Source organism: Sabethes cyaneus, chromosome 2, assembly GCF_943734655.1.
Source record: "Sabethes cyaneus chromosome 2, idSabCyanKW18_F2, whole genome shotgun sequence".
Lineage (NCBI taxonomy): Eukaryota > Metazoa > Arthropoda > Insecta > Diptera > Culicidae > Sabethes > Sabethes cyaneus.
The window spans coordinates 65,040,072-65,067,772 of NC_071354.1; the positions used below are offsets into that span (position 1 = coordinate 65,040,072).

General features: G+C 38.5%; 1 protein-coding gene across 1 annotated transcript in view; it reads right to left on the reverse strand.

The window, feature by feature from the left end:
- The window catches only part of LOC128735092 (transcription factor collier), a 120,366-nt gene that overhangs the window by 75,258 nt on the left and 17,407 nt on the right, over positions 1 to 27,701 (reverse strand). The window contains exons 2-4 of the mRNA XM_053829576.1: positions 19,892 to 20,045; positions 19,736 to 19,799; positions 9,263 to 9,318 (exon numbers count right to left, since the gene is read on the reverse strand). Coding sequence (XP_053685551.1) covers positions 9,263 to 9,318; positions 19,736 to 19,799; positions 19,892 to 20,045 — 274 coding nt within the window. The remainder of the gene's footprint in view (positions 1 to 9,262; positions 9,319 to 19,735; positions 19,800 to 19,891; positions 20,046 to 27,701) is intronic.

A 27,701-nucleotide genomic window follows, 5' to 3' on the forward strand; every position in this document is an offset into this window, starting at 1 on the left:
GCTGACAAATAAGGGGGCGTTACGTTGCGCGATTGCTGGCTCGGCTGGGCCGCCGCCACCCGGTAAGAGGAAATAATCATTTAAATATCACTAATCGGATCCGAGCGGATGAAGACGACGACCGCGACGGGGGCTGGGAAATTTATGTCCCCGCCGTTCAATGAGCGCTGCTTGCTCGGTGCAGCGTACGCGTTGCGTATGGTAATTGTTGTACATATGTCGGATGGGTGTTCGGCTTTTTTTTTGCTATATTTGTTTAGCATTTACGATAAGTGTGCTCGTGTGTCTTTTGCTGACGCCGAAATCGTGATATGCTTATATTTTTATGATGAATGTGGCTTTCTTCTAGCGTCGCGTGCCGGGGTGTCTCCGATCAGATTGTAACTTTATTCTTAATAAGTACGGAGCGAGGGCTTTGCCGGACTTGCAGTTTGGATTCAGTTTGAAGGTCATTTGCATAGAATTTAAATTACAAAATGATCACAAATATACAACACTCATGTTGTTTTGATTTAAATATTTTTGTCTTGGGTAGAATAATTATATAATGTTTGTGTTGGGCTCCGAATTCATGTTGGAATCCATTATAATGTACCACAAGGGAGCTTTCTCGGATCTTTACTTTTCTTTATATTCATAAATTCATCATCGATATTTGTTTTATCATACACGTTGAATGTAGACTATTCTGCGGAGATGGCCTGGGAGTTTTCTAGTGGGTTTCAGGCAGCTACCTTACATGATAGACCGGTAATTAATATGTCAAATCTTTAATAATATTCAATTTACTCTTCCGAAGAGACGGAGATCACTTCTTTCTTTTACCTGAAACCAGGACTGTCGTGCTCTTTGTACTCTAATTTTGCTTGCTTATACTTAGTTGACCGTATCGCCTTAGCCAAGCAAAGTTTGAAAAAACTATGTATGGGACATTAATTTTGTAGATATTTGAAATCTTTGTATTCCACGTAAATTTAAATTAAAACACAAAAGTTTAGGATGTACGAGGTCTGTTGGCATTACTTTATATTTGCGCTGGATGTTATATTATAAAACCTTTGCGGGTGTGTTGCGCATTTTATATGGTCCGTATGGATCTTTATCATCCACCAGCAATGACATGCCTAGAATGGGGCACACTGGGACATTCTCTAAAAGATTTATGTCGAAACAAAACATAACGTCTCAAGTTGTAACCCGGAAATAAGAAGAATTTAATTTGTTCGCCCTGTATTCTGACGATAACTAAATTTACTGCGTAAAACTAGGTCCAGTTTCAAGTCCAATTTCAAATCCAATTTCATGTTCAATTTTAGGTCCCGTTTCAAGTAAAATTTTAAGATCATTTTCAAGCCTATTTGAAACTCCGATTTTAGGTACAATTTTAAGCCCAAATGAAGTCATGAACATGAAGTCCGATTTCTTGTCAAACTTCAACTTTAATTTTAAGTCCAATTCAAAATCCAGCTGCAAGTAAAATTTAAAATTTTATTTTATACCCGATTTCATGCCAAACTTTTCAGTCTAATTTCATGTCCAGTTCCAAGTCGAATTTCCAGCCCAATATAAACCCAATTTCAGGCCCATTTTCAAATCCAATTTCAAATTTAATTTCAATTCTAATTTAAGTCCAATTTCCAATTCAAATTGAAGTAAAGCTTCAAGCTCAAAATAGTCTAACTTCAAGTTTCAAGCAAAATTTCAAAATCAGATTTCATGACATGTAAAATAAATAAATTCAAGTAAAATAATTGAAGATGCTCTCCGAAATGTACCAAAGAGAATACTTCAGATGCAAGATATTTGCTTTTTCGAAACAGATGTTGCAGCTGCAATTAAGAAAGCTAAAATTGTCGTTGCAACATGGACTAGATGGCATACCACCGATTATTTTCAAGAACTATGCAGATTTCTTCATGTGCACCCTTAACCTCAGCTGTCGCTGAGTCAGTCATCATTCCGAAATATCAAGCAGGAACCGTTTTTGCGTCTTGTTTTCGGGAAAGGCGATCGCACGGCTGTAGAAAGTTACCCAAGAAATACCTCTTTACGCACAGACTCGAAGCTTTTGGAAACTCTCGTGAATAAGCCTCTATTTCATAAAGCAAAGCGCCATATCTCTTGTGACCAGCTTGAATTTCGACTACCACAAATCTCTCGGAGTTCATACTGCATCTAAAGTACGATGAACGGCACTCAAATAGATACTATTTACACAGACCTGAAGACGGCCCTTCACCGTGTGGGTCATGATTTGTTTTTGGTCAAAGTAAAGCAGATGGGAGTGGTGGCGACTTTCGTGGATTGATTGAAGTCATACCTCGTTAACCGGTGCCTTTGTATGAGACTGGGCAACGCACAGTCGAATCAATTTTTTGATCGATCTGGTATTCCATAAGGGAGCAATCTCGGACCTTTGCTTATTTTATTATTTGTAGTCATGTATGCGCAGTGCTACCTAGAGGATACATATTTCTGTATCCGGATGATTTGAAGCTCTCCCCCTTAGTTTAAATGCGTAAAGCACTCGAGTACTAATCGAGAAATTGTGGGTTGGAGTCCCACAAACTAACTTAATATTTTTAGCCGCAGATCGAAACTTTCCCAGTATTCAGTCTAACATTTTTCGCACCAAACGCTCCTCTGCTTTAATCAAAAAAAGAAATTTGCTGTTTTGCAAGGTATTTAAAAAACACTTTTAAAATATTGAATTGAAAGAGCATAAATTTGAAGAATACTGTAAAAGTTGGTAAAAGTACTGTAGCGACTTAACTAATCGAACACAGCAGTGATCCTAAATCGGTTCTTGCATATTATTGAAATGTTTTTCTACTTTGCAAAATCCTCATGCTTGTTTTGTATCGGTTCAAGCCAAAGTTCTAGAGATCTAGAGTTCTAGAGATTTTTCAGTCTTAGCGAACTATGTTGCTCCTGCACTACATGAAACTATGAATGTTTTCTTTGGTTATCCTGTATCTTGCTTGCAATAATCTGATTTCTGTTAATTTAACAAAAAACAAGTTTTTTACCACTTGAGCACGAGGATTTTTATAATTTACCGTGATATATAACCTGTCTTTTGTAGCACAAATATACAAAAACATTATTTTCTCGTGTATACTGTAAACAAACCATTGACAAAGTATATACCATGGATAAAGTATAAAATATTCTTACATTTTGCAATAATAATTTCACTTGTACATTGTTTCACTACATTAAGAAACTTAAAAAGTTTTTTTTTCGATTCTTCAAGCAAACTGTCAACTTTCTCACCGTTCGGCTAGTTCCAATGAGCACCACCGTTAGCGCATAAGTTTCTGTCGAATAGGTCAATAGGAACGATTAAAATTAAAGGAAATTACACCACAATGCTGTTCATTTACAGTAGCAAAACTGACTTCTGAGTTGCTTAATCTTCGTGGGACAAACTGGTTACAATTTTCCCCCTCCGCCGTCGTCGCTTAATCATCTCCTCAACGAGTGCATGTTCCTGTTTGTGCAGTGCTGCTCCTTACACCCCTTCGCCATTCATGATACGTATCTACGGAAAATGCAACGCCCCGTCGGTTATCGTTCAACACTCGAACCAGAATGAATCAAGTAATGGAAGTGGATTAAAATCACCTCTTTTCCGTTTTTTAAAGCAAAGCAAAGATTCAAATTCAATGATAAGCGAAAAATCCGCACTCGCTCCGCATGTCGGTTGGAACTCAACGTTGAGGAGGTTGGGCGCTAGGATGGTTCATCTGGTTCGATTTCCTTCGAAGTGAAACAAGAATGTCGCTTCGATGGGTGAAACTTCCAGGAAACTTTCATATTTAAAATTTTGGTGAACCACTCTACGCTTCCAGGCTGTGAAGAATCCATTTAGATATGGTCAGCCTGATAAGATTGCAATCGGGCGAGCACAAGTACGCCGTCAGGGTTACGTCCGATGACTGCTCTATTGCCGGTACCAGTCAGTGATGCGGTGTCTCTCACCCTCAATCCGGTTCCGATAAGTAGGCAATTATGCAAGCAACTCATTCCCCCATCGAACTGTTTACATTTTCTCCGGCAGCCGGCCGGACAGAGTCGGTAGCAGGGTGGTAGTTCACGCGTGCACATGAAAAGGGGTGATTCGAATTACAATTCCATTCCGAAAAGGTATCGAATATCCTATTAAAATGCAGTGCGCCTTTTTGTTACATCTCACCCGCTGATCGTTGGGTGATACAATGCTACTTGCCGGAGCAGCCGGAGTTTTCGTCATCACAGCGCAAAAAAAGGGCGAAAATTCCGAATCGAGAGGGTAATTTATCATTTGCGCCAGTACGGCCCGGACGGCGGCGCGGCGGTATTTCGTGGTACATACGGCATAGTCAAATTAACAATTATTGGTCTCCGGCAGAGGTACCGCGGTGGGTCTGAGTCGTTTGTTGGATTTTCGGGATCATTTATTCCAATTATTTCTAATCGAATTGCGCACTCAATTTGTATGCGAAGGAACTAAATAATGGTGGATCGTAATTTTTGACGGGTTTGGTTAATGCTAATTTATGCTGGTAACATGAAAAGCTATAATAACTACTGTCATTTCGTATTAGACCGGGTTGCGATTCTTTTAGGTTTGATTTCCTTGAAGCTATGACTTACCCAAAAAACATTTTTGTTGAATAGTAGCTTGTTCAACCATTGCACAGCTAATTACCGGGTAGCAAGCGATTGATAAGCTGTTATTCAACAAAAATGTTTGTTGGGTAATGACAGACTACGCAATTTCCTCAGTTACAAAATAGTACAGGGAAAAATTAGCATAACGCGATGGACACAGATAAAGCTTAGATACATGTGAGAAACTGGCAATTGTTTTTTGCAACTTAAAAAGATCGTTAGAAACCGTTCACAACATCCATTCTCGACACCCGACTAGAAGTGCCCTGAAAAAAGCTCTTCGTACAGAAAGAATGACATCATCGTCATCAAGGTTAGATCGTAATCCACCAACTGTTACCATTTTCACCCACCGCACCGCACCGGCTCCGGCGTCCGTGAGGCACCTTTACGCATCCTGTTGTTCCTGCCGCAACATAGACAAAAACAAACCTGTAGTAAGAAGCCAAGCCAAGATTAGAGCTCAATTTATTATTCCTCTTCGCACTCATCGTTATCTGTTTTTGTTTCCCATTTTTCGAACGGATCCCTCCGCCAGCGACCGCAGAAGCTGCGCGCCGACGACGCTCCAGCCTGACCAAAGAAGGGGTGGAAAACATAATTTTGGCTAGATTTTTAAGACCGCTGTCATCCTTCCGGATTTAAACGAGGATCAACGCCGGGAGCGCTGCAGGTTAATAGATATTGTTGCTCGCGTGCACCCGGGTGTTCATGGGTGGACTGCTAGTGCTAGACGGAAAGGTCCTGGCTTCGGAACGATGAACACGAGGGTGGTATCGAGTGGGCTTTAGGTTAGGTTAGGGATATCTTACCCGACGGGTCGCAGCTTGGCATTGGCTAATGCTCTTCCGGGAGGATGCATGTGTGCTCTAGTAAAGCTCTTATTTGAATTTAATTGATTTACAGATGTTCGGGCGGATTTCGGTAAGTCGCCGGTAATCTTGTGTTTTCGGCTTGCAATTAGCCAGTATGACACCGGAATATAAACATTATTCTTTTGTATACAACGGCCACTACCAGCACTATAAAACAGGGGTTGATGGAAACGTGAAACCGTGAAAGATCCGGCATGGCCTATACTTGTTTAACTGATAGAGCAATGAGATGAAATGATTTAGAATTTTTTCTATGTTCTGCAGAAAAAGTTTTTCTATACTTGAAATAGTAAGGAGGAAGGAAAAAAGACGTAGAGAATTCCACCCTTGGCTTGATAAAACTCCTTGGGTTTTGGGTATTGATACATGTTCTAGTGACCAAATTTAGTCTTTAAAAAAAGCAAAGCTTTCCCGATCAGTAAATTCTAACAAAAATATTACAGAATTGTAGTTCCAGTTAATATTTCTATCAAAGTGTGTTATAAATGTGATAGTAAAACTTGCGACACAGGAAATGTTTTACCAATCTATCAATAGAATTATAACACTGTTTGTTATATTTTGGTTATAAAGCAGGGCAGAACGCTCGTTTTTGGAACGCACCATGAAATAAATTTGATCAAATTATATCATAATTTGATATAATTGTGATATGCCTAGAGCGAGTTTTGTTATAATTTTTGTTATTTCAACTACTAACGAAACCAAGCTTATTACAAAAGGCAAGGAGATTTTGATATGATATACTAGGCAATAATACCTTTAAAACGAAAATAATAGACCAAGTATCATACACACACACACGCAAACACACACACACACACATACACACACACATACACACACACACACATACACACACATTGCTCAGTTCGTCGAACCCTATCGATTGGTATATATGACTCAGCCCTCCGGGCCTTGGATCTATTCCGTATTTTTCGACCAATTTCTAAACCTTCGTTATATAGTATAACAAAGGTAAAACGTGGACGATCTTGGCAGAGTACAGGAGAACGACAGTGTAGCGAAGGCACAATCGCGTCGTCTAATTTTCACACGAACGCGTTCTCGATCTAACAAACATGCCGGCATAAGCATCTCTTTCGAACTCTCGCTCTTATTTATTCATGCACTGCGACGAGTTTTTGCGAGTGCGTATTTAGTTAACAGCCATGGACGTCGCTCTCACTCATCATTTGAGCAGCTGATACCGATCACTCACGAGGGCTCACACTCCAATCCGCGTGTAAAAACGAGGTCGTAAGATGAAGAAGAAAAGGGAAAGTAATGCAAAATCTGCCCTCACATGCAGCTGGCTGCTCACGAGTTATGCTTCGAGGTACGATGCTGGTCTAACAAACCAGTCGTCGTATGTTTGAATCTCGGTTAGGCGGTGCTTGCTAGATAGGATTGTTACACTGACCCCGTAATTTTCCTGTACTCTAACAGCTGGTCGCGAAGTCTGTCGATAAAGAAGGGTAATGTCTAAGGATGGTATAAACCCTTGCTTGCTTTGCTTTTTGTTTTGAGCGGGCTATGCAGAAAGACGCTATGAGGCTATGAGTTCGCGAGTGTGTAGGTAGCAGAATGTCTGCACACAGCGACGGCCGCTGTTTGTCGTACGATTGCTTCAGTAGCGTAAGCGTTGGATGCTATGCTTCTCATACTCGCTTACGCGAGAGTAGGCATCGTTTGTTTCTTGCCCATAGATAAGATTATCAGTTAGTTCATTACTTATTTCGAACCAGTACTATACTTATACTTAAATGGAGAGATCAGTATGAAGTAAGAATGTGGAAGAGCCTTAGAATAAACCTATGTTAAGGCCACTACATCGAATGGCGTGACACTATTAAAATTCGAACCCACAACCACTCACTTGTCTTGGTAGACATGGTAACTATAGCGTCCCCTTAAATATTCATTATTGTTTATACTTTTTCTGGCGGCGAAATGAGTTAGAATTGGGAGTACTTCGTCAGAACCTAACCGTACAACATCCGGGTGCGCATTAGTGGCTAAACTAGATTCTGCTTGAGGGTCCTATTTGCATGCTTGCAGACCCGAAAAGAAGATAGCTTCTTTGCAAGCGGATTCTTTGGAAGGTATTATATCTGCCACCTAATATTCAAGTAGTAAATTTAGGAACTATCACGTTTCAAAACCACATTAATCTAAATTCTAATGATTCATAACAACAGCGCAATTCTGCAAAATAATGCTGCCATACGGCATCCACAATGCAGGTACTTCATCAAAATCACTTAAAATTTCACCACTTGTCGCATTATTAACAGCAAATGATAAATTCTGCCGCACACTGGAAATTGCATTCCAATCAAAACAACTATTGTACAAAAGGCAGGCGTACTCCATCACCAGTGGCAGTATGCGCGATCCCTCTGACAGTTGCCCTTTTCCGGTACACCGGCAAAACGCAAGAGTCAGTCGCAATCGCAGTAACAAACAATGTGGTGGCTTCTTTTCGCATTTGCCGCAGCTAACGAATTGTATCAAATGAGGCGTTAATTTTTGATTTGATTCACTTGTTCGGAGTCTCTCCGAACAACTGTCGTGTTCCTGTCCTGTTCAACAAAGCAACCATATGGTTTGTTTACGTTCTGCATTAGATGGGTGATGCTTACTGCCGTACCGTACCCGGGAGCAATAGAGTGAAATGTCAAATTTAAAATAGGGTGTAGCAAATGAATTATGGCGCTCTTTTGCTAACGAACTTCCTAACATTCCCGGTGCGGTGGCAACGCAGCGACTCGAAGGGGTGTCCCGAAATGTCAAGCATGTTACACTCACTGTTCGGATCGAACGGCGAAGCTGCTTAATTGATTACGTCTGATGCTATTGCTAGTAGCAGTGCATCGTCGATGCATCGACTGAGGTTCGTCGCCACCACTTTCGGACAAATAGTTCTTATCCGCAAGTAAAGTTGTTAGTTTTTACGGCCACATTGTCCGAATCGGATTGAATCACGGATTTATTACAGTAAGCGCCGCCACCCGGCCGGTCCGAGTAGGGGGTTGATGCTGCACACCAAACATCGTGCATTGTTTGATGGGCCTGAAGAGTCAGCTTTTCGGAAAACACAAAAAGGGCAACTGTTACATGGATGGGAAAGCGAGAAGAACATCGATATCCCTCGTTCGATGTTGTACGATAGACTCTCTGTTCGGGTGGTAAATTGCTTAGGAAAGTGTAAATAATTTACTTGATCGGAAATGTTTATGGACATGAAGTTAGAAGTTCATTAAATATTGAACGGAAGAGAGGTGTGCTGCGAATGCAGTTTCATGTTCCAATGATGCGGCGGTAGAGTTAAAATGAACCCCTCTCTATATGGTTCAGAAAAAGATAGGAAACGGGGTAAGTTTAGCAAAAATTCTTTTGTCTAAGTCATGGAAGATTTTTTGTAGGACAGTATTTTGACGAAGCAAAAAACACTTCTAAACGCACCCTTGCATTAGGAGCAATCTTTATTACAGTGCAGTCTGTTGCAATTTAACCAGTTTATTGCCAGTTACTGCAACACGACCGATCCAAACTCGAAGTGGCACATTCAATTATTCACGCCCCACACGGTCGTTTTCAAGTTGCATACTAGGTACTGCTACGGTTCGAATGTTAGATGCTTTTTTACAGACACACGACCGGTTCGCTATTGGATGTCGGAAGCTCGAAACCGCTTCGCTGACAGTTTTATCGTAGTTGTAACTTACCTGTTTCGTTACCGAATCGATGAGCCGCACAAAGATGTCCTGTTCCTGTCGAGCACCTGTGGGCGAGCGAGGAATAAGAAACAAAGTCAGAGAATTTTAAAATTGCCATTTAACCGGACGGTTACGAATTCAATAAAGCAAACTATTAAATATAGTACCACAGGATGGGAACCGACCGAACGAGATTTAACACTAGCGATAAATAATTGAAAACACCATAAAAGAGATCCTTCTGGGTTGGCATATGAGAGTCCGTCTAGGAGTTTCCTCGAAAGAGCGGCCGGTCGACCGGCCAGCCACAAGGAACAACAATCAGAACACTTAATTTTAATTGGATAAATTAAGAAGATAAAAAAGTTGGCCTTCTCGCTTCTTGCGTGCCGGCTTTCTACGACAGCACAGACGACCGTCGGTTGTTGGTGTTGTTGCGAAACCGCATAGCTGGGAAGTGAAAGTATGAACCATCCGGTTGGTTGGCCGGTTGCCCCTCGTGGGACCTGGGGAGTTGATCGGTCTCCGAAATCTTATTTGTCTAATGCCCCCGCGTCCCCGTCTCGATACCTAACCGTAAACAAGTAAGACCGATGGTCCAAGCCGGAAGAAACGAAACAAAAGAAAATAACATATAAGCGCGCACACACATGTGCACACAATAGCGATTATTAAATTTTCTTTTCCTAACCTAACTCTTACGGTACGCGTGTCGTGTCGAAGGTTTAACGTACGGCGGAAGTTACGAGCGAGAAGGATACTTTAGTGAGATAAAAATGAAACTGTTGATAGGATATAAATGTCGTAAGTGACTGCGTGTTGACAAAAAGTTAACCATAGGAAATAAATAATTCTGGAACATTTAAATGCATTCATATTCTTAATATGCACATAACAGATAAAAATTTAAAAATATGTAGGGCTCAATCCCGGTGCAGTGATTAGCATTCACACCTCTTACGCCGAGCACTTGGGTTCAAATTTTAACCCGGTATAAGTCACGAATGACCCAAGCTGTTAACTATAAACTATAAACTATAAACTATAAACTATAAACTATAAACTATAAACTATAAACTATAAACTATAAACTATAAACTATAAACTATAAACTATAAACTATAAACTATAAACTATAAACTATAAACTATAAACTATAAACTATAAACTATAAACTATAAACTATAAACTATAAACTATAAACTATAAACTATAAACTATAAACTATAAACTATAAACTATAAACTATAAACTATAAACTATAAACTATAAACTATAAACTATAAACTATAAACTATAAACTATAAACTATAAACTATAAACTATAAACTATAAACTATAAACTATAAACTATAAACTATAAACTATAAACTATAAACTATAAACTATAAACTATAAACTATAAACTATAAACTATAAACTATAAACTATAAACTATAAACTATAAACTATAAACTATAAACTATAAACTATAAACTATAAACTATAAACTATAAACTATAAACTATAAACTATAAACTATAAACTATAAACTATAAACTATAAACTATAAACTATAAACTATAAACTATAAACTATAAACTATAAACTATAAACTATAAACTATAAACTATAAACTATAAACTATAAACTATAAACTATAAACTATAAACTATAAACTATAAACTATAAACTATAAACTATAAACTATAAACTATAAACTATAAACTATAAACTATAAACTATAAACTATAAACTATAAACTATAAACTATAAACTATAAACTATAAACTATAAACTATAAACTATAAACTATAAACTATAAACTATAAACTATAAACTATAAACTATAAACTATAAACTATAAACTATAAACTATAAACTATAAACTATAAACTATAAACTATAAACTATAAACTATAAACTATAAACTATAAACTATAAACTATAAACTATAAACTATAAACTATAAACTATAAGCTATAAACTATAAGCTATAAACTATAAACTATAAACTATAAACTATAAACTATAAACTATAAACTATAAACTATAAACTATAAACTATAAACTATAAACTATAAACTATAAACTATAAACTATAAACTATAAACTATAAACTATAAACTATAAACTATAAACTATAAACTATAAACTATAAACTATAAACTATAAACTATAAACTATAAACTATAAACTATAAACTATAAACTATAAACTATAAACTATAAACTATAAACTATAAACTATAAACTATAAACTATAAACTATAAACTATAAACTATAAACTATAAACTATAAACTATAAACTATAAACTATAAACTATAAACTATAAACTATAAACTATAAACTATAAACTATAAACTATAAACTATAAACTATAAACTATAAACTATAAACTATAAACTATAAACTATAAACTATAAACTATAAACTATAAACTATAAACTATAAACTATAAACTATAAACTATAAACTATAAACTATAAACTATAAACTATAAACTATAAACTATAAACTATCTATACCTATAAAGAAGGATTTCTGTCTGTCTGTCTGTCTGTCTGTCTGTCTGTCTGTCTGTCCGTATGTTCCTTATAGAATCGAAAACTACTGAACCAATCGGCATGAAAATATGCATGTAGAGGTTTTTTGGGGCCAGGAAAGGTTTTAGTGATGGTTAGAAACCCCTCCCCCCACTAAGAGGGGGGGCTTCCATACAAATGAAACACAAATTTCTGCATAACTCGACAACTAATCAAGCAAATAGCACAAAATTTGGCATGTGGGTGTCTTCGGTGACAAGAAGTTATTCTATGGTAAATTGAGACCCCTCCCCTCTTTATAAGGGGAATTATAACTCCTCTCCTCTTTAAAAGGGGGGGCTTCCATACAAATTTCCTCATAACTCGAGAACTAATCAAGCAAATGGAACCAAATTTGGCATGTGAAGGTTTTCGAGGGCAAGAATATTTTCTATAGTAAATTAGGACTCCTCCCCACTTTAAGAGGGGGGGGCTCCTGTACCAAAGAAACACAATTTTCCTCATAACTCGAGAAGTAATTAAGCAAATGGAACCAAATTTGGCACGTGGGTGTTTTTGGAGACAAAAATAAACTATAAACTATAAACTATAAACTATAAACTATAAACTATAAACTATAAACTATAAACTATAAACTATAAACTATAAACTATAAACTATAAACTATAAACTATAAACTATAAACTATAAACTATAAACTATAAACTATAAACTATAAACTATAAACTATAAACTATAAACTATAAACTATAAACTATAAACTATAAACTATAAACTATAAACTATAAACTATAAACTATAAACTATAAACTATAAACTATAAACTATAAACTATAAACTGTTGACTATAAACAAATATAAAGTTTTTTTGAAAATTAACGAAAGCTGTTTTCATGAAAATAATGTTTTTTCCATTTTATTTTCATTAAGCTACAACTCCCCCGTAAAAAATAACAATATGACAGAAATAAATATGGTGACTAAACTTCTAGGCTACTTGTCGCCAATTCGGTGCGCGTCTCGACACCTGCAAGTCGGCTTCAACCTGGTCGAGCAAACTAGAACGTTGAGCCCCTCTATTCCTGGTGCCGGAGAGGTTCTTGAAGAGAACGGATTACACTGCACAGTCGTCCGGCAGCCTTGCGACGTGGCCGGCCCTTCGCAGTCTCCCAACTTTCGTCAGGTGTACGATGTTAATCTCCGCAAGCTGTGCCTGCAACTCGAGAGTGCCCCCGAATCGCACACGTAGCACGTCACTCACTCCAGGGTAGTTTTGATCAGCCGCGTCAGTTTGTCCGGCAAAACCGTACTCGTGCATTATCTGCCATAGCTGTTCGCGTTCAACTGTATCGAATGCTGCTCTGAAATCTACGAAAATAGGATGCGTGGACACATTGTGCTCCCGATATATTTCTGGAGCATTTGTCAGAGAGTAAAAATTCGAACCGTGGTGGTACGGCCCCCATAAAACCCTCCTGATACTACCCTACGAATTCTCTTCCTATTGGGGAAAGACGATGCAACATGACCGCCGATAGGCGACAATGACCAGCGTAATGTCGCGGTAATTACAGCCATCTTGACGATCGCCCTTTTTGTAAATGGGACAGACTACACCTTCCATCAACTCCTCCGGTGGTTTCTCCTCCTCCCAAACCCTTGAAATTATCCAATGATGTGCCGTTGTTGGCGGTTCGTGGCTATTTTGTAGAGTTCTGTCGGAGGTCGGTCCTTTCTGACATCTCTGATTCTACAGCTGACCGATTTCTCGCCAGATCTCTTCGAGAGCCGGCACGCTATTATCGTTTGTATGCACTCCTAGCCCTAGGTTAGCTTCCGTTGCGTCTCCTTCTGTAATATCGCCGTTGAGATGCTCATCGAAGAACTACTTCCACCTGTCGACCACCTTGCGATCGTTTGTGCTTAGATCCCTTCCGTCGTTCCTACACATGCCAGGATTACGTGTGTAGCCCTTACGAGTTCGGTTCGCCATCTCCCGGAGCCCGGAATAGTTGTTCCAGTTACATGTAATAGTTACATTTAAATCTTCTGCTATTTTAGATTTTTCTACACGTTGGTTTCCTATGTATATGACTGTTGAATATGTTCGTATTTTCCTGCTATATTCGATTGAATTTCGTTTTTTGATGTTCAGTTGGAGCAAGCTTTTAATGCGTTATGTGTGGAATACTTTGTTTTCGTTCTAAAATATTTTGACGTCTTCCGCATTAGTTGTTTCCATGAACAGCTTCATGCTGTCTGCGAATACAACAATACTTATTGATTTAAGCAGAAAATAGATGTCTTTTACATACGGCAAGAGCCACTCCGGTTCTGTGCTGGTACAAGTAAGAAGTAAGAGAAGTCATTTACACATAGCATGAAAAGAAGAGGGTCCATGCGAAAACCTTGCGGGACTCCATAAGTGTATAGGTTTAGATAGCGTGCTTTGAATGCGAAATATTTGTTCGCGTTTTATGAGATATGATTATAACCGTTTCAAAAGTGATGCTATTGCATATTTTTCCAATTTAAAGAGTAGTAAGTATAGTCATGATGACTCCCAGTTGGCCTCGAGGTAAGACGCTGGTCTAATAAGCCAGTCGTCGTATGTTCGAATCTCGGCTGGGAGAGGCTGTTAGAGTCGCACTGTCCTGTATTCTAAGAACAGCTGGTTGCGAAATCTGTCGTATAAAAACAGACGGTCAAATTTCGATAACGGAATTAGCACCACCCAAGCCAGGAAGTATAGTTATGATCGATCTCTTACTTATTAAAATTGTACACGCGGTCCGAAGTATCGATTCTATGCCAAATCTGGAAGTCAATACCACATTACTCAGTCTTAGGCTGCCATTCTCCAATCACCCAGAACATCCACAGTGTTAGTATCCTCGTTGACAGCACACATCACATCCGACGGGTTTGGGGTTCGCTGATCATTCATATGGCATTCTCACTTCGTGCTCAGCTAATTGCAGCTTGGCAACACCCGCATCTTTATCTATAACTTGACGTGACTGCGCCAGATTCCATTATCACTTCCCACAAAAAAAATGAGTGATCATCCAGTTTCCCACTAAGAATTGATCACAATATCTTGCGCTCAAATACTCTAAGCTCTACTTCGTGGATGTAAATAAGAAAAGTTAGCGTTTTGTAGATTGTGGGTTTTGTACGAACTCCCAGGCTCAGGAGCTTTAGTTGGATACATCTATAAAAGGCTCTCTATGCTGCCGCTGTTCATCACTACACTTTACGATTAACAGAATTGCCCCATGGAACTAGTGTGCCAAGGTAGGTAAACTCGTCGGCTACATCAAAAGTAACTCCGTTGAGCAAAAATGAAGCATCAACGCTTGAGAGGCTATCGCACTCCCTAAAAACTACCATATGCTTAGATTTAGCCGAGTGTATGATGGTCCCATTTTTAGTAGCTTCCTTTCGCCGCCGATATCCATGTCGTCCTCAAATCCTAGAGTATATAAAACTTCATAATGATGGTGCCACTTCGCTGCCCTGTTTGCCATGTTGAATTGTTTCGACAGACCGTCACTTTGTTTTAAATTATCTAGCGGCAGGAACGAGTCCGATATCTCACCCGCTATAATGACAAAAAAACAAAGCTATGGGTATAAACGTCCTGTTGAGAACTTGACCCTTCTTTATCGACAGACTTCGCAGCCGGCTACTAGAGTACAGGACAGTTACGGGGCTAGTGCAACGATTCTACTGACTCTATCTAGCAGCACCGCCTAGCTGAGATTCGAATATACGACGACTAGCTTGTTAGACCAGCATCGTACCTCGAAACCAACTAAGCGGCTAATATAATGACGCTTGATGCTTGAGTGGCCGCTATAATGACGCTTGACGTGAAACAATCAGGGGTAGCAAGTACCAGCCTATTCAGTTTCGTTAGAAAGGCATGTTCAATCATATGCAGCACGTAGCTCATTTCGGTTTACTGAATCGTACGCTGCCTTGAAGTCTGCAAACAATTGAATTCTCGAAATTTTTCGAGTATCTGTCGCCACTCTTAAAAACCAAATTTGTGTTCGCCTTCAAAAGAATCAAGCAGTAACGGTATCGGTCTGTGAAGCAAAATGCGGGAGAGATTTTTGTATGCCGAGTTATATAATGGCCGCAATCGAGTCGATAACCGTTCTTGTAGCTTGGGCATATGGGGCAGTCCAACCAGTTCAGTAGAAGGTAGTTCATTCTCGGACTATATCCATAGCCTAAGCAGCACACTTTTGGTACTTTTTTACTTTTAGTTGAAGAAACTTATTTACGACAGCAATTGGTTCTACATCAGTTGCCACTACTGATTTATAACAACTGTGCTAGTAGGGAGTATGGCCTGATGGATTGTACAATACAGTCGTTTAGTACCGACGTTCAATATTTCCTTTCCCCCTGGCCGTATTTTAGCTCTTTCGCTGGTTTAGACATTACGTACAGAGTTGGTGGATCTACAACCTGTCCATCGTTCTCTATCTCTATTCTGTTCCTATCAACGACTCCATGTTCTAGTCCGTTTAACAATGATGTTTCCAATGCTTGGTCACATCCGATCTCTCGGTGATCAGATTTCTCTCCACCTCGTGATACATTACGGGAGTTGGCACGGCCCGGTTCCTGATTCCGTAGATTGTTTTATAGAAATTTCTCGTACCGTACCTAGTGAAATAATCCACTGTCTATGGCAGAACGTGAATCCAGCGCTGACGTAAATTATGGTGATGAAACCTTGCGTCTTGATATCGCTGAAAAGTGCAAACCGTCAACTGTGGACGTGGTCGATTGAAGTGAAAGGACTTTCCATAACTCTAGCTGCGGTAAAGCTTATTAACTTCTCACTACTATCGTTTGTGGAATAGTAGAAGATTTCTCTAACAGTAACGGGTCGATAAAATTCCTCTCGAGCTCGACTGACCTATGCTTTTATAGAAAATTATCTTAATATTATATTTATATCGCTCTGCATACTTCTTCAAACTCTACAATTGTAATAATTATTTCAAAAATACGCCAGCCGTAGCTTTCACCACAGAGAACAGACTACCAGGTAATTGACAAAAAGTGTGTAAAAGGTTTTTATGTAATCTACGAGTAATCCTTCAATAGAGCACCCCTCGAGCACTAAGTGGCAAACTAAATCTTGATGTCGCTGCCATCGCTGCTATGTAACTCCACGACAAAGAAATATTGATAAAGGTACATGGATATTTTTTGATGCGTTTGGCAAACTATTTCTGGAGGGCGCTACTGACAGATTTTACACACAAAAAATCGATTACTTCCTTCGAGCCTGTTAATCTGTTCTCTGTGCTTTCACTATCTAGCAGAAGGACAGGTCAGCAGGCAGCTTAGTTCGTTGAAGTCAAAAGTTCAGATTCGCCACTGTCCGCCGGAGAGAAGAAGATTTTCACGTTATTCCCCTATTCATGGCCCTAGAAACAGACCAGCCGACGTCACAATCAAAATGTCAAACTGTCTTAAAAAAATGATCTATTTGGAAATTAAGTTTTGTGTTCATGAGGTTACTTTTGTACAATAAACACTTTTCTAAAAGCAGGATAAATTCTATCATTTCATTGTAAAGTATGAGTTATTTTCGGAGCACTTCTAAGTTCGGTGCCTACATTTCATTCTTTTCGTTGAGCTCACCTAAATAAATACTTTTTTCTTATGTAAATATTATGAAAAGATGGTAGCACCCATAAGCCATGATATATAATAAATATATCTTTAAACATGGGAGAGATCTACTGTTTGTCATTAGCCCGTCTAAGGTCGTAATTGTTTTATTTGGCCAACCACTTGTTTTTTGTGTTGACCTTGAAATGAGGTCAGGCATATATAACTAATATTTTTTGGAACGGAAGTTCTTTTGACAAAGGGACGGTAGAAGAAAGTACCGAAAATTTTATAGTGAATGAGAAAGAGCGGAAAGCTTGAAGATACGGCGCTCGCTTAATAAAGGGGGTTGTGCAGTCTCCTTTTGTCCAGCGCCTGTATGAATCAAAGGGTTCAAAGGAGTCACAACAACTACTTTGTTAAGCGTAGCTACTAATAACTCCCTCTCTCTCTCACCTTTCCACTCTTTCTCCAACACTATAAAATTTTCATTACTTTTTTCTACCGTTCCACCGTCAATTGTAAAAGAAATACCGTTCCAAAAAAAAAAAGTTTTATTTGGCAATACTTTCCACGTTTGGGAAAAACTATTCGAGTTTCCTAATTTTTAAACATTGTGATCATTTATTAATTGATCTTAGAGTGATTCCGATATTCCTTGGGGAATCAGCTGTAATAGCTAAAACGTAGATAAATATTAATCTCATTCACCACAGGGAATATGCCGATAGTGCAACGATTTCAGTCTTGGATCGTCATTAAGATGTCTGAGAACTCTACAGAAGAGTCAAACCATAGTCCACCTAGCGCTGGTTATCAGATTCGACATGACAGATGACGAATTCGAGTAGATGAAGCTGAAAAAGCTAGTCAGAAATTCCGTAAAAGGCAACAGGGTTGGACAAGCAATAATGGAAATACATTTAAGTGATGAATAAATTGACAAAATTGTGATTTTTCTGTATTGTATCTGTATTTCAAGTATTTTACTGAACCAAATTTGCACACAATATCGAGTTGTACCTGGCAGCAAACCGGTGAAACTTCAGTTCATTTACCAGTTTCCACTATGGCGCTGGGGTTTTCTTTACAGACCGAATAAGGCTCTTATATGGTAAAATTTAAAACTAAATTATTTCAGGAATTTATTAGGAATTTATTTATTATTCATGACGATCAATGGTTATGGAAATTTGATTGGACACGTCCAATAATTGGACAATGTCTAGTAAACCACAAATTCCAGAACCAATTTACGCTTCTGTAGATCATTTTCTGTAACAATGTCACGCAATAGTTTGTTTAAAAAATCTACTCCTGGTGTACGAGCATTAGAAAATTACTCTACTTTCCCTAACTTGTAAAAGAACTATGTCGCTTATGCCAGTCATGCGATCTACCCAAGTCTGTACGCATAAGTTTGCCGACGGAATGGAACACGGGATGAGGTCATTTTGGCATTAACGCCTTGACCAGCGCTAGGCTAGATATTGCATTTGGGAGCGCAAACAAGAACAATGAAAGAAATTTGGTTGGACACCTTTTAGAAATTTGAGTTCGGTTCGAGCAACGGATGCAAGATGGGGCACCGGACGAGGTAATTGTTTTCAGTTGATTTATTATGAAATTGTTTATCTTTTCCATATGGCTGCATGCAGTACGCTTACTGGTTTGCTGGCATATACATAGAGGATACTTTCATTAAAGTTTAATATTAGTGACCAGGAGGAGTCCATACAAAAGAATCCCCTTTGGCGAGCAACCGGCTGGACTGTGCGTAGCAATTGCACAGCAGGATTATTTGGGAGTATTATTAGAAGGACTATCTCCATGCCATGCTCGCCAAGCTTATTACTTCAGCTTTAAACAGAGCCCGCCACTGAAACTGTTTAACGATATGCAAATGGAAACAGAGCAAATGATTATGCACTTGCACTTGCAAAGCATGTTACAACATATCTCATTTTTTCTCATATTGTTGAATTTGGTTGTCATATGTTGTTTAAGTGTGTGTTACATTACATGCACAGCATTTAAATATTCACACCATAGAACGAACTGAGCGCGGCATATGCTAATTAAATGGTTCGCAGCAGAAAGTTACCTGGTCCTATCAAAGAACGAAGCGAAGCTTCTTATTTGCATAAATTATGCAGGACAAACTGCTGATAATTAAAACTTTACCCACGCCGATCTGTAAATGTAAAGGTACCTTGAAATGCTTGACAATTTTCCCAGCTTGTGAAATCACGATAGGTATGTGTCCTGTACCGTTACAGTTCACCTTAGTCTTATGTTTAGCATTTTACTTACCGTTGATATATAACAGCTGTAACCGATACTGAATACCGTTGTTAGTCTTTTGGCCATCAGATTCCTGAAATTATAAATATTTGTTTTTATGATTAAAATTGCGTAAATTTTCTAAAAAATTTTATTAAGTTCAAATATTTTTAGAATAGTGCCTACCTGATCCTTTTCGATGAAACCGATAAACGCTGTCCGCTCAATCTCGATGGGCTGTCCGGCCCGGTCGTGCAACGCCACAACGAAGTGGAAGAAGTTAGACTTTCGCAGGTTGCTCGGCGGTTGCTTCTCAAAGTGGGCCCTTCCGATGCCCACGCTATCAAAAAAGGAAAGAAAAATAAACAAATATGAATTTAATACAAAAATGTAACGTTGTATGCGTTATATCTACATGTGAGCAACCGCGCAACATGGACCATCGACACGTCAATCGATTTTACTTGACCAACAATCCTGACTCGTAAAATGTTATTGAACCATTCTGCATTTTGTTGCGTTTAACACCTCCGTCGGAAGCGGCAGGGCGTCGGAGTTTTCGGCGCCCCTAGCTGGTGCATTCATTCTGCAGAAACCGTGGCTGCAGGCTGAACTAGGCGGGATGTGTAGAACCACCAACATAATCGTACGAGAGAACTCAACCGGTTGAGAATTACGACGAGCCCGTGCCGTTGCGTTCGCTCACTTGCCGTGAGGCAGCGACGATATGCTAAAGGTGGTCCCCGGGGAGACTCAATAGCAGAAGCAGCGGCCCAGCAGACGACCGACCGACGAACGGAACTGTCTCGCTGGATATCGTCGTTGGACTGCCGGTCTTCGTTGGTGGTTGCCGTGCCGCGGTGTGGCTTTGGGTTAGTATTAAGTATCAATATAGTTCATGTATGTTAGTCGTACAGTACTGTAAATACCCTAACTTTGCCGTACAGAACAGTGTTGAGCAATATTTAAATTCATGAACTAAACCACGCAACGTACGCACCCAGCAGAACGACGTACATTATCGGGAACAATTATAGCCGTTTAAGATAGTGATTGCCTAGAATCGAACGAGCATCGATTGCGATTGTCGATCGCCTTCGGCGGCCACCCAGTGACTAACATATTAGAGTGTGTAGTAGCATCTGTGACGTTTTAGAAAATCGGCTTTTCAGTCTGGTAATCGGATAAGAGTGTTAGTCTTGCTTTCAAGGTCATCAGAGTCGCAATCCTATGACAGCGCGACGTCAGCGAAATGTTTCGGGCAGGCCCAGAGGCGGTAGTTTTAAACGTCATAAGAGGCATCTGTTTTAGTTTCGATTTATTATTGAGAAAGATCGTAGAAATAAGTTAGTCTGGCTATGTTACTATTAACGATTGGAGTTATTAGAGTAGCAACGTAGAACAAGTTGCAACTAGTGACATTATTATTGAACAGCTACTGGCCAGTTTAATGATCGTCGAACTGGAAATTATTGCTCACCTCGGTACTTGTTCATATACTACAAGAATATGTAGAACAAGGTAAAGAACCTAGCATTGAATTTGCTAAAATATTACATCTGCTTTCTGAAAATGGGCTAAAATAAAAGGTTTTTTTTATTTGCCGCATTTTAAATTTTGAATTTTGACTCGACTTGAAGCAAAAACATTACCTTTTTGACTATTTACTTTCTAATTTTGGCTTTTGAATTTGATTTTGATATTTAGTTTTCGATTTTTGACTTTTACCTTTCGATTTTGAACTTTTATCTTTTTTTGTTTTTTTTTACTTTGAATTATAATTTAGACCTGACTTTTCACTTTTCGCTTTTAGCTTTTGAATTTTGACTTTTAACAAACATCAGCATTTTAAATTTGATTTTAATTTTGATCGTACTTTTGACTTTACTTTTAATCGATAATTTTGACTTTCGATTTTATTTGTTAGAAACGTGCTTTTCGAGCTAAAATTATCAGCATTTTACCTCGAAAAGCACGTTTCTTTTGATCTTTTTATCATTTCACATATTGACATTTATGTTTCAATCTTGGGTTTTTGACGCTCATTTTTTGACGTTTTGATTTTTAGAATATAAACTTTTAATTTTGATATTTGACATTTGATTTTTAAATTTATTCTTTTTTACCTTTGGCTTTAGACTTTCGGCCTTTGAATTTTTAATATTGACTTTGTTCTTTTGCCTTCTGAGTTTTGACATTCTAATTTTGACTTGACTTTAAATGTCACTTTGTTCCACGAAAACACCCGAACGCTTACGAATGCACACGAAGCCATGGGAAAGCTGCTATGAGATAGGTAGCGAGCGTTCTGCTTATATTGTTGTTATTCGCTTCTATTCTATTCTATTTCCCAAAGAAAACTAAAAGCAAAAAAGACTCTGTTACCAGTTTTGATCGCCGAATCGTTCGGACTTCCACTTCTGTTCTGTGATGTCATAATTAGCATAACATATTCAATATAATTCAAACATAGATATGTACTGAACCAATATAATATGACTCCAAACTCTTAATGATTACATAACTCGAATTGGCATTATTTTTAGTTGGTGTCGCCATATTGAAATGATTTACGCATGATCCACTTGTCGCCATTGGCGAATTTCAATGGACCGTTCCTAAGCTCATCGCGGGAATCAGTGATGCGGTTGTTTCTCAACGGAAATCTGTTCTGTTTTCACTATTTAACTAAAAATTATTTCTATTTTTCGAAAAAACTATAAATATTAATGAATTTTCAGAATTGAATAAGATACAAACGATGCTTCTGGGGGTGGTGAAAACTGGAGCACAAAAATAGCGAAAACTAGGTCTTGGGGGTCGAAAACTGGTGCCTCTACATGCATCACAAATTTTACATTTACAACGACTTTTTCAAATATTTGGGCTTAAGTTTTATGCTGTAAACGTAGCAAAACTGTTGCTGTTTCACGTAGGCTAAACAATTTTCATCGATTTGGAACTATATGGGAATGAATCTCGGTTTTCGCGTTTGCTATCTAAAAAAGTGGCTAATTCTGGTGTCGTTACCCTATGCCAGTCTTTGATTTCCTCTAAATATCTAACTAACACTAAACTATCTAACCAACACAAAACACAATGACAGATTAGTAAACACCCTTGCCGTCAGGTGCCACTTGACTGTCGGTTAAATCTGCGAATAGTGGCGTAAGGTACCCCGGGGCAAGTGGAACCTAAACATTGCATGGTTAGGGTTTATTCGACTGTGTAATCTACACCTATAATTATTTTAAAATTCTTGCAGCACACAAACGCTTCAGTAGTGTCACTTCGAAGGTTTAGTTACTAAAAAGGACTATCGATTTACATAAAATAAATTTAACGAAAATTTTCGATATCATGGCGATAGGCCCTACCTCCCTCATTTACCGGGGCAAGTGGAATCTATATTTAAAATTGATTAAAATGATTAACCACTCTTTAATAGCTCGAAAATACGATTATGATCTGTTTGTTCTACTATACCCACTTCCAGTTGCAGATTACCCCAGCAGCACTTGCAACATCTTCCATGTTGCTATTAAATCTTGTTTAAATTGCAAAAAACTTCACCGGTTACAGTATTGAAATACGCAACAAATAAGCAACTTTATGTTATTAACACGTTGGATTCAGGTCACTTATCTTGGGTGCCACCAATATATTAGTGTATATCTAGTAACTTCATCGAAACATCGTATTATTATAATGTCATTGCTAAATAATAATATCACATGATGTTGCATCATGCTGATTACAGCATATTTTTAAATAAAATGTAACTAAACAAATACAATAAATGATACACCATATTCCGTCATATTTTTATGAAAAAATATTTCTTCTTGGTTTAGTCCTATTCGGTTTTATTTTTAAACTTCTATTAGCTCCGTTCCCACTCAGCCCGTATTCCCACTTGCCCCGGGGTACCATATATGAAAATTGTGAAACTTGTTACAGATAACTGGTTGCTTCATTTAGTTAATGCCAACGCATACCTAATTTTATAAATGTTTTTAGCAGCATTTTTTCTTAGGTTTCTAATGGTGGTCTTAAACTGAAAATCGGTTGGGGAACTCATGGCAAAAACGCAAAGCCATGGGTATAAACGTCCTTAAGAACTTGACTCTTCTTTATCGACAGACTTTGCAGCCGGTTATTAGAGTACAGGAAAATTACAGGGCTAATGCAAAGATCCTATTGACTCTATAGTGGCACCGGCCAGTCGTGATTCGAACATACGACGACTGGCTTGTTAGGCCAGCATCCTACCCCGATGCAAACTGGACGGACTAGCATCGCGTCTGTTTACATTAAATCCAGTAGAATGTTGTCGATACTGCTGGTTTTAGAATTTATTGCTATGATACAGCCATGAAATAAATGCCGGTGTCTAGGATTGACAATTCCAAACTGCGTCTTAGTGAATCGCTCTAAAACACGCTCTGAAAACCAGTGTTGCGAAGCCCACACTCGTGTGGTCTAATTTTCTCACACACGCGTACTCATTCTAACGAACACGCCGGTATAAGCATCCCTTTTGGAGTCTCACTCTGATTTATTCATGCACTGCAACAAGTTTTTGCGAGTGTGTGTTTAGCTAACAGCTACAGTCGTCGCTCTCTTTCGTCGTTGCAGCCAGAGCTGCTGATACCGATTACTCGTGACGCCTCGCACTCTCGCCCGTGAGTAGAATCGAGGATGAAGATGAAGAAGAAAAGAAAAAGTAATGCAAAATTTGTATCCCAGTGCGCCACCAGCCTCACAGGCAGCTGATTCCTCACGAGTTTTTTTACTCGCGAAAAAGCTATGCAGGAAGACGATGTGCACAAGCACTAGCCCCGTAATTTTCCTGTACTCTAATAACCGGCTGCGAAGTCTGTTGATAAAGAAGGATCAAGTTCTCAACAGGCCGTTTATACCAATGGCTTTGCTTTTGAATTTGAAGACGCTGTGAGGATGTGCGTGCGCGAGTGTGTGGGTAGCAGAATGTCTGCACATAGCGACTTCTCGCTCGATTCGCAACATTGAAACTTGAAAACTTCAATCAATTCTGGACTTCCTAGTTACATCTTTAGGGATAATTAAACATTAATTTTTTTTAAAGAAGCCTGAGAAGTCCAGCCGGAGCACGCCAGTGCCAACTGCACATCCAGTTCAACTATACTTAACGGTTGAAATTATATGCCACAATAGGTACGTCGAATTCTAATTCACGGTGCAGGAATAGTAGTTGCAGCTATTCTACCGGTCGCTCGTCTTTCGGAAGAACCGCAAGAGTGCCGTAACAAAGACATGAAACTTTTTTTAGAAAAAAGCGTGCACGTAAATGTTCAAGGTATGGTAACAGTAATGAATCATGATCAGGGATGGAAAAAAATCGCCTCTAACGATCAAGATCATAGAAGCGATCAGATTCAGATTTAATGACATCACTACTTGTAAGCGACAAACACTTTGTTGCGATCCGTACAGATTATGACAAACCTCATGTCAGATCATGTTCATTGCATGATTGCGTTGAGAAATATAACAGATACAGACGATTGGTTGTGTGCATCGCATGAATCACAATACAAACAACATGTCTGACCTTTTTTCTTGCAGCTAGGTAAGATGTAACACTGTGATCGACTGCTGAGACTGTTTAGAGAACAAAATCTTGTGATCAACGCTAAAGATTCACTGTTTGTCATGATCTGTACGGATCGTGATCTGTGCGTGTGGCGATAACTCACAGATTTTATCAAAATCACTGATCTTCCATCCCTGATCATGATTGTATGTAATTATTTAAGTACCTAATCTGATTTCTAAGTAGAATATCGACAAACGAAGATGTTTTCAGAAGATTGTTAATGATGTCGGATCCATTGATTTCAACTTTATGAAGACCAACATTAAAAAAATCGAAGCGGTAGTTACCAGTAGCATACAAACTTTTACAAAAGTCCCAGACCGAAAGCAATTCTGCAACAGATAGTGAAACACACGTGAACGAGGTCCTGGGAAATTATTATGAACATAAAGGAATAATAAAAACCTGATAACTTTACTAAAACCAGCATATGGGTCATTCCATGCCAAGTGACCGAGAAAAAGTTCAAACGTGTAATCGACCTTCGCGGATTTGAACCAAATTTTGCCAAATTGTTCGTTTTCGGTCAAAAGTAAAAATCCAAAATCGAACATTCCCTCGATTAATGGGAGCGCCTCCATTTTTAAGGAAAGTACCCGATTTTCTCAAAACCTCTTTTTTTCTTTTGCTTATATTGCATCTGGCAGCAATTTAACGAGTCCTACGCAAATCCGTTTTTTAATAATAATTATCCTGTACTTACTAAATACATTGAAAATATGCTTGTCATGCAAGGAGGGGTGCAGTGGGGAGGCAATAGCGAAAAACTGATAGTTCAAATTGCTAAATTGCAAACATGCGTGGTAAACGCAGAAAATAACCACGCTAATCATCTTCACGTGGGACTCTAAATAGGTGGAAACTCCGTAATATCTCCGGAAATATTAAGTTTAGAAAGACACTTTTTTTCGGCACCAAATTTTCGATTTTTGCTTTCTGACCGAAAACGAACAATCTGGCGAAATTCGGTTCAAATTCGGGAAGGTCGATTACACGGGGCTCGGACACTTCGCGTGGAATGACTCATATACGTATGAAATTCATAATTGAAATTATCAAAATGCCCATGCAAACCCGGCCATGATTTTTGGCACACTTATATTATATTCTATGGCGGTTAGCATCGCTAACTTTAGCTGCCAGCAGGTGCCTATTAACGGAACAAATTACTTGTAAAAACGGTAAAATTCATGCTTCAGATCAATTTTTAAGGCAAATAGAACAACATACGATATTTTTACCTTCCAGAAAGTAACGTATTTTAACCTGTTCGATGAGGTTTTGTGTACAAAAAGTTTAATAAACTATTTTTACTGAGGTCACGACAGAAAGTCAATTATAACTCGCAAACCATATGATACAGATACTTAGTATCTTCGGCAAAGTTTAGTGAAATTCAAAGATCTACAACTTTACCGAACACATAAACATGCTATCTAGCTCCTATAAAAAGTTATTTTTCTTTCAAATGTGTTATCCCCTTAATATCTAATTGTATGAAAATGTCAACAGATGCAGAATACCTTTTTAAGAAACTTCTCCGAAGACACCTAATTTTTTACCTAAGAATCACTCATCATTACGAGGAATACTGCGAGATACAGTATTTTGAAGTAAGCAACCTCCGATTTTTCATGAATAATCCATTAACCTGTTTAAATTCATTCCTTTTTAGCGTAAACTTTTTTAACGCAAAGTCAAAACCACATTTAAATATTTTTTGCAATTATCAGGCAATAGAGTTCAAACTCTAGAGGTTTTATTAGGCTGGCTAAATGATACACTGTAGCCACTTTATTAAATTCATAATGTGACAGTCGATTATTTCATAATATATCAACCATTAACAACTAATTACAGCCCCTACCGGCAGTCGGCATTCGTCGAAGCGAATTCCTCGGTTATGGCAGCTCGTCCAAATTAATCCCGCCAGCCAGCAGCAGAATTTTAATTATCCACAATCTGCTGGCGCCTAATTTTGACCAACTGAGGCGCCCCAGACAGCGCAAATCAAATCACTGCCCAAAATCGCGTAAATTACGCGCAAATTTACCGACATCACTAATTAGAAGCTCATTTTCGTGTGCAAATCCTAGTGCAAACCAGTAGCGAAAGTTGAGCAGTGAGTGTGTGTGCGCCCAACAAAACTATTTAGCCGGAGTTCAATCGGCGCCAGCTGTCAATCGGAGCGCCAATTAATGTCGCGAAACGCGTGTCAGTTTAACCGAATTACCATACACAATTTAGATCACGAACCGACTCGCGGTGGATTCCCCGGTTCGGAGTTCGGAGTCTCTCTAGGTTTAGCTGGACGCGTTTAACATAAACATGTTTGTTCGCTCGTTTGGCTGTCAAAAG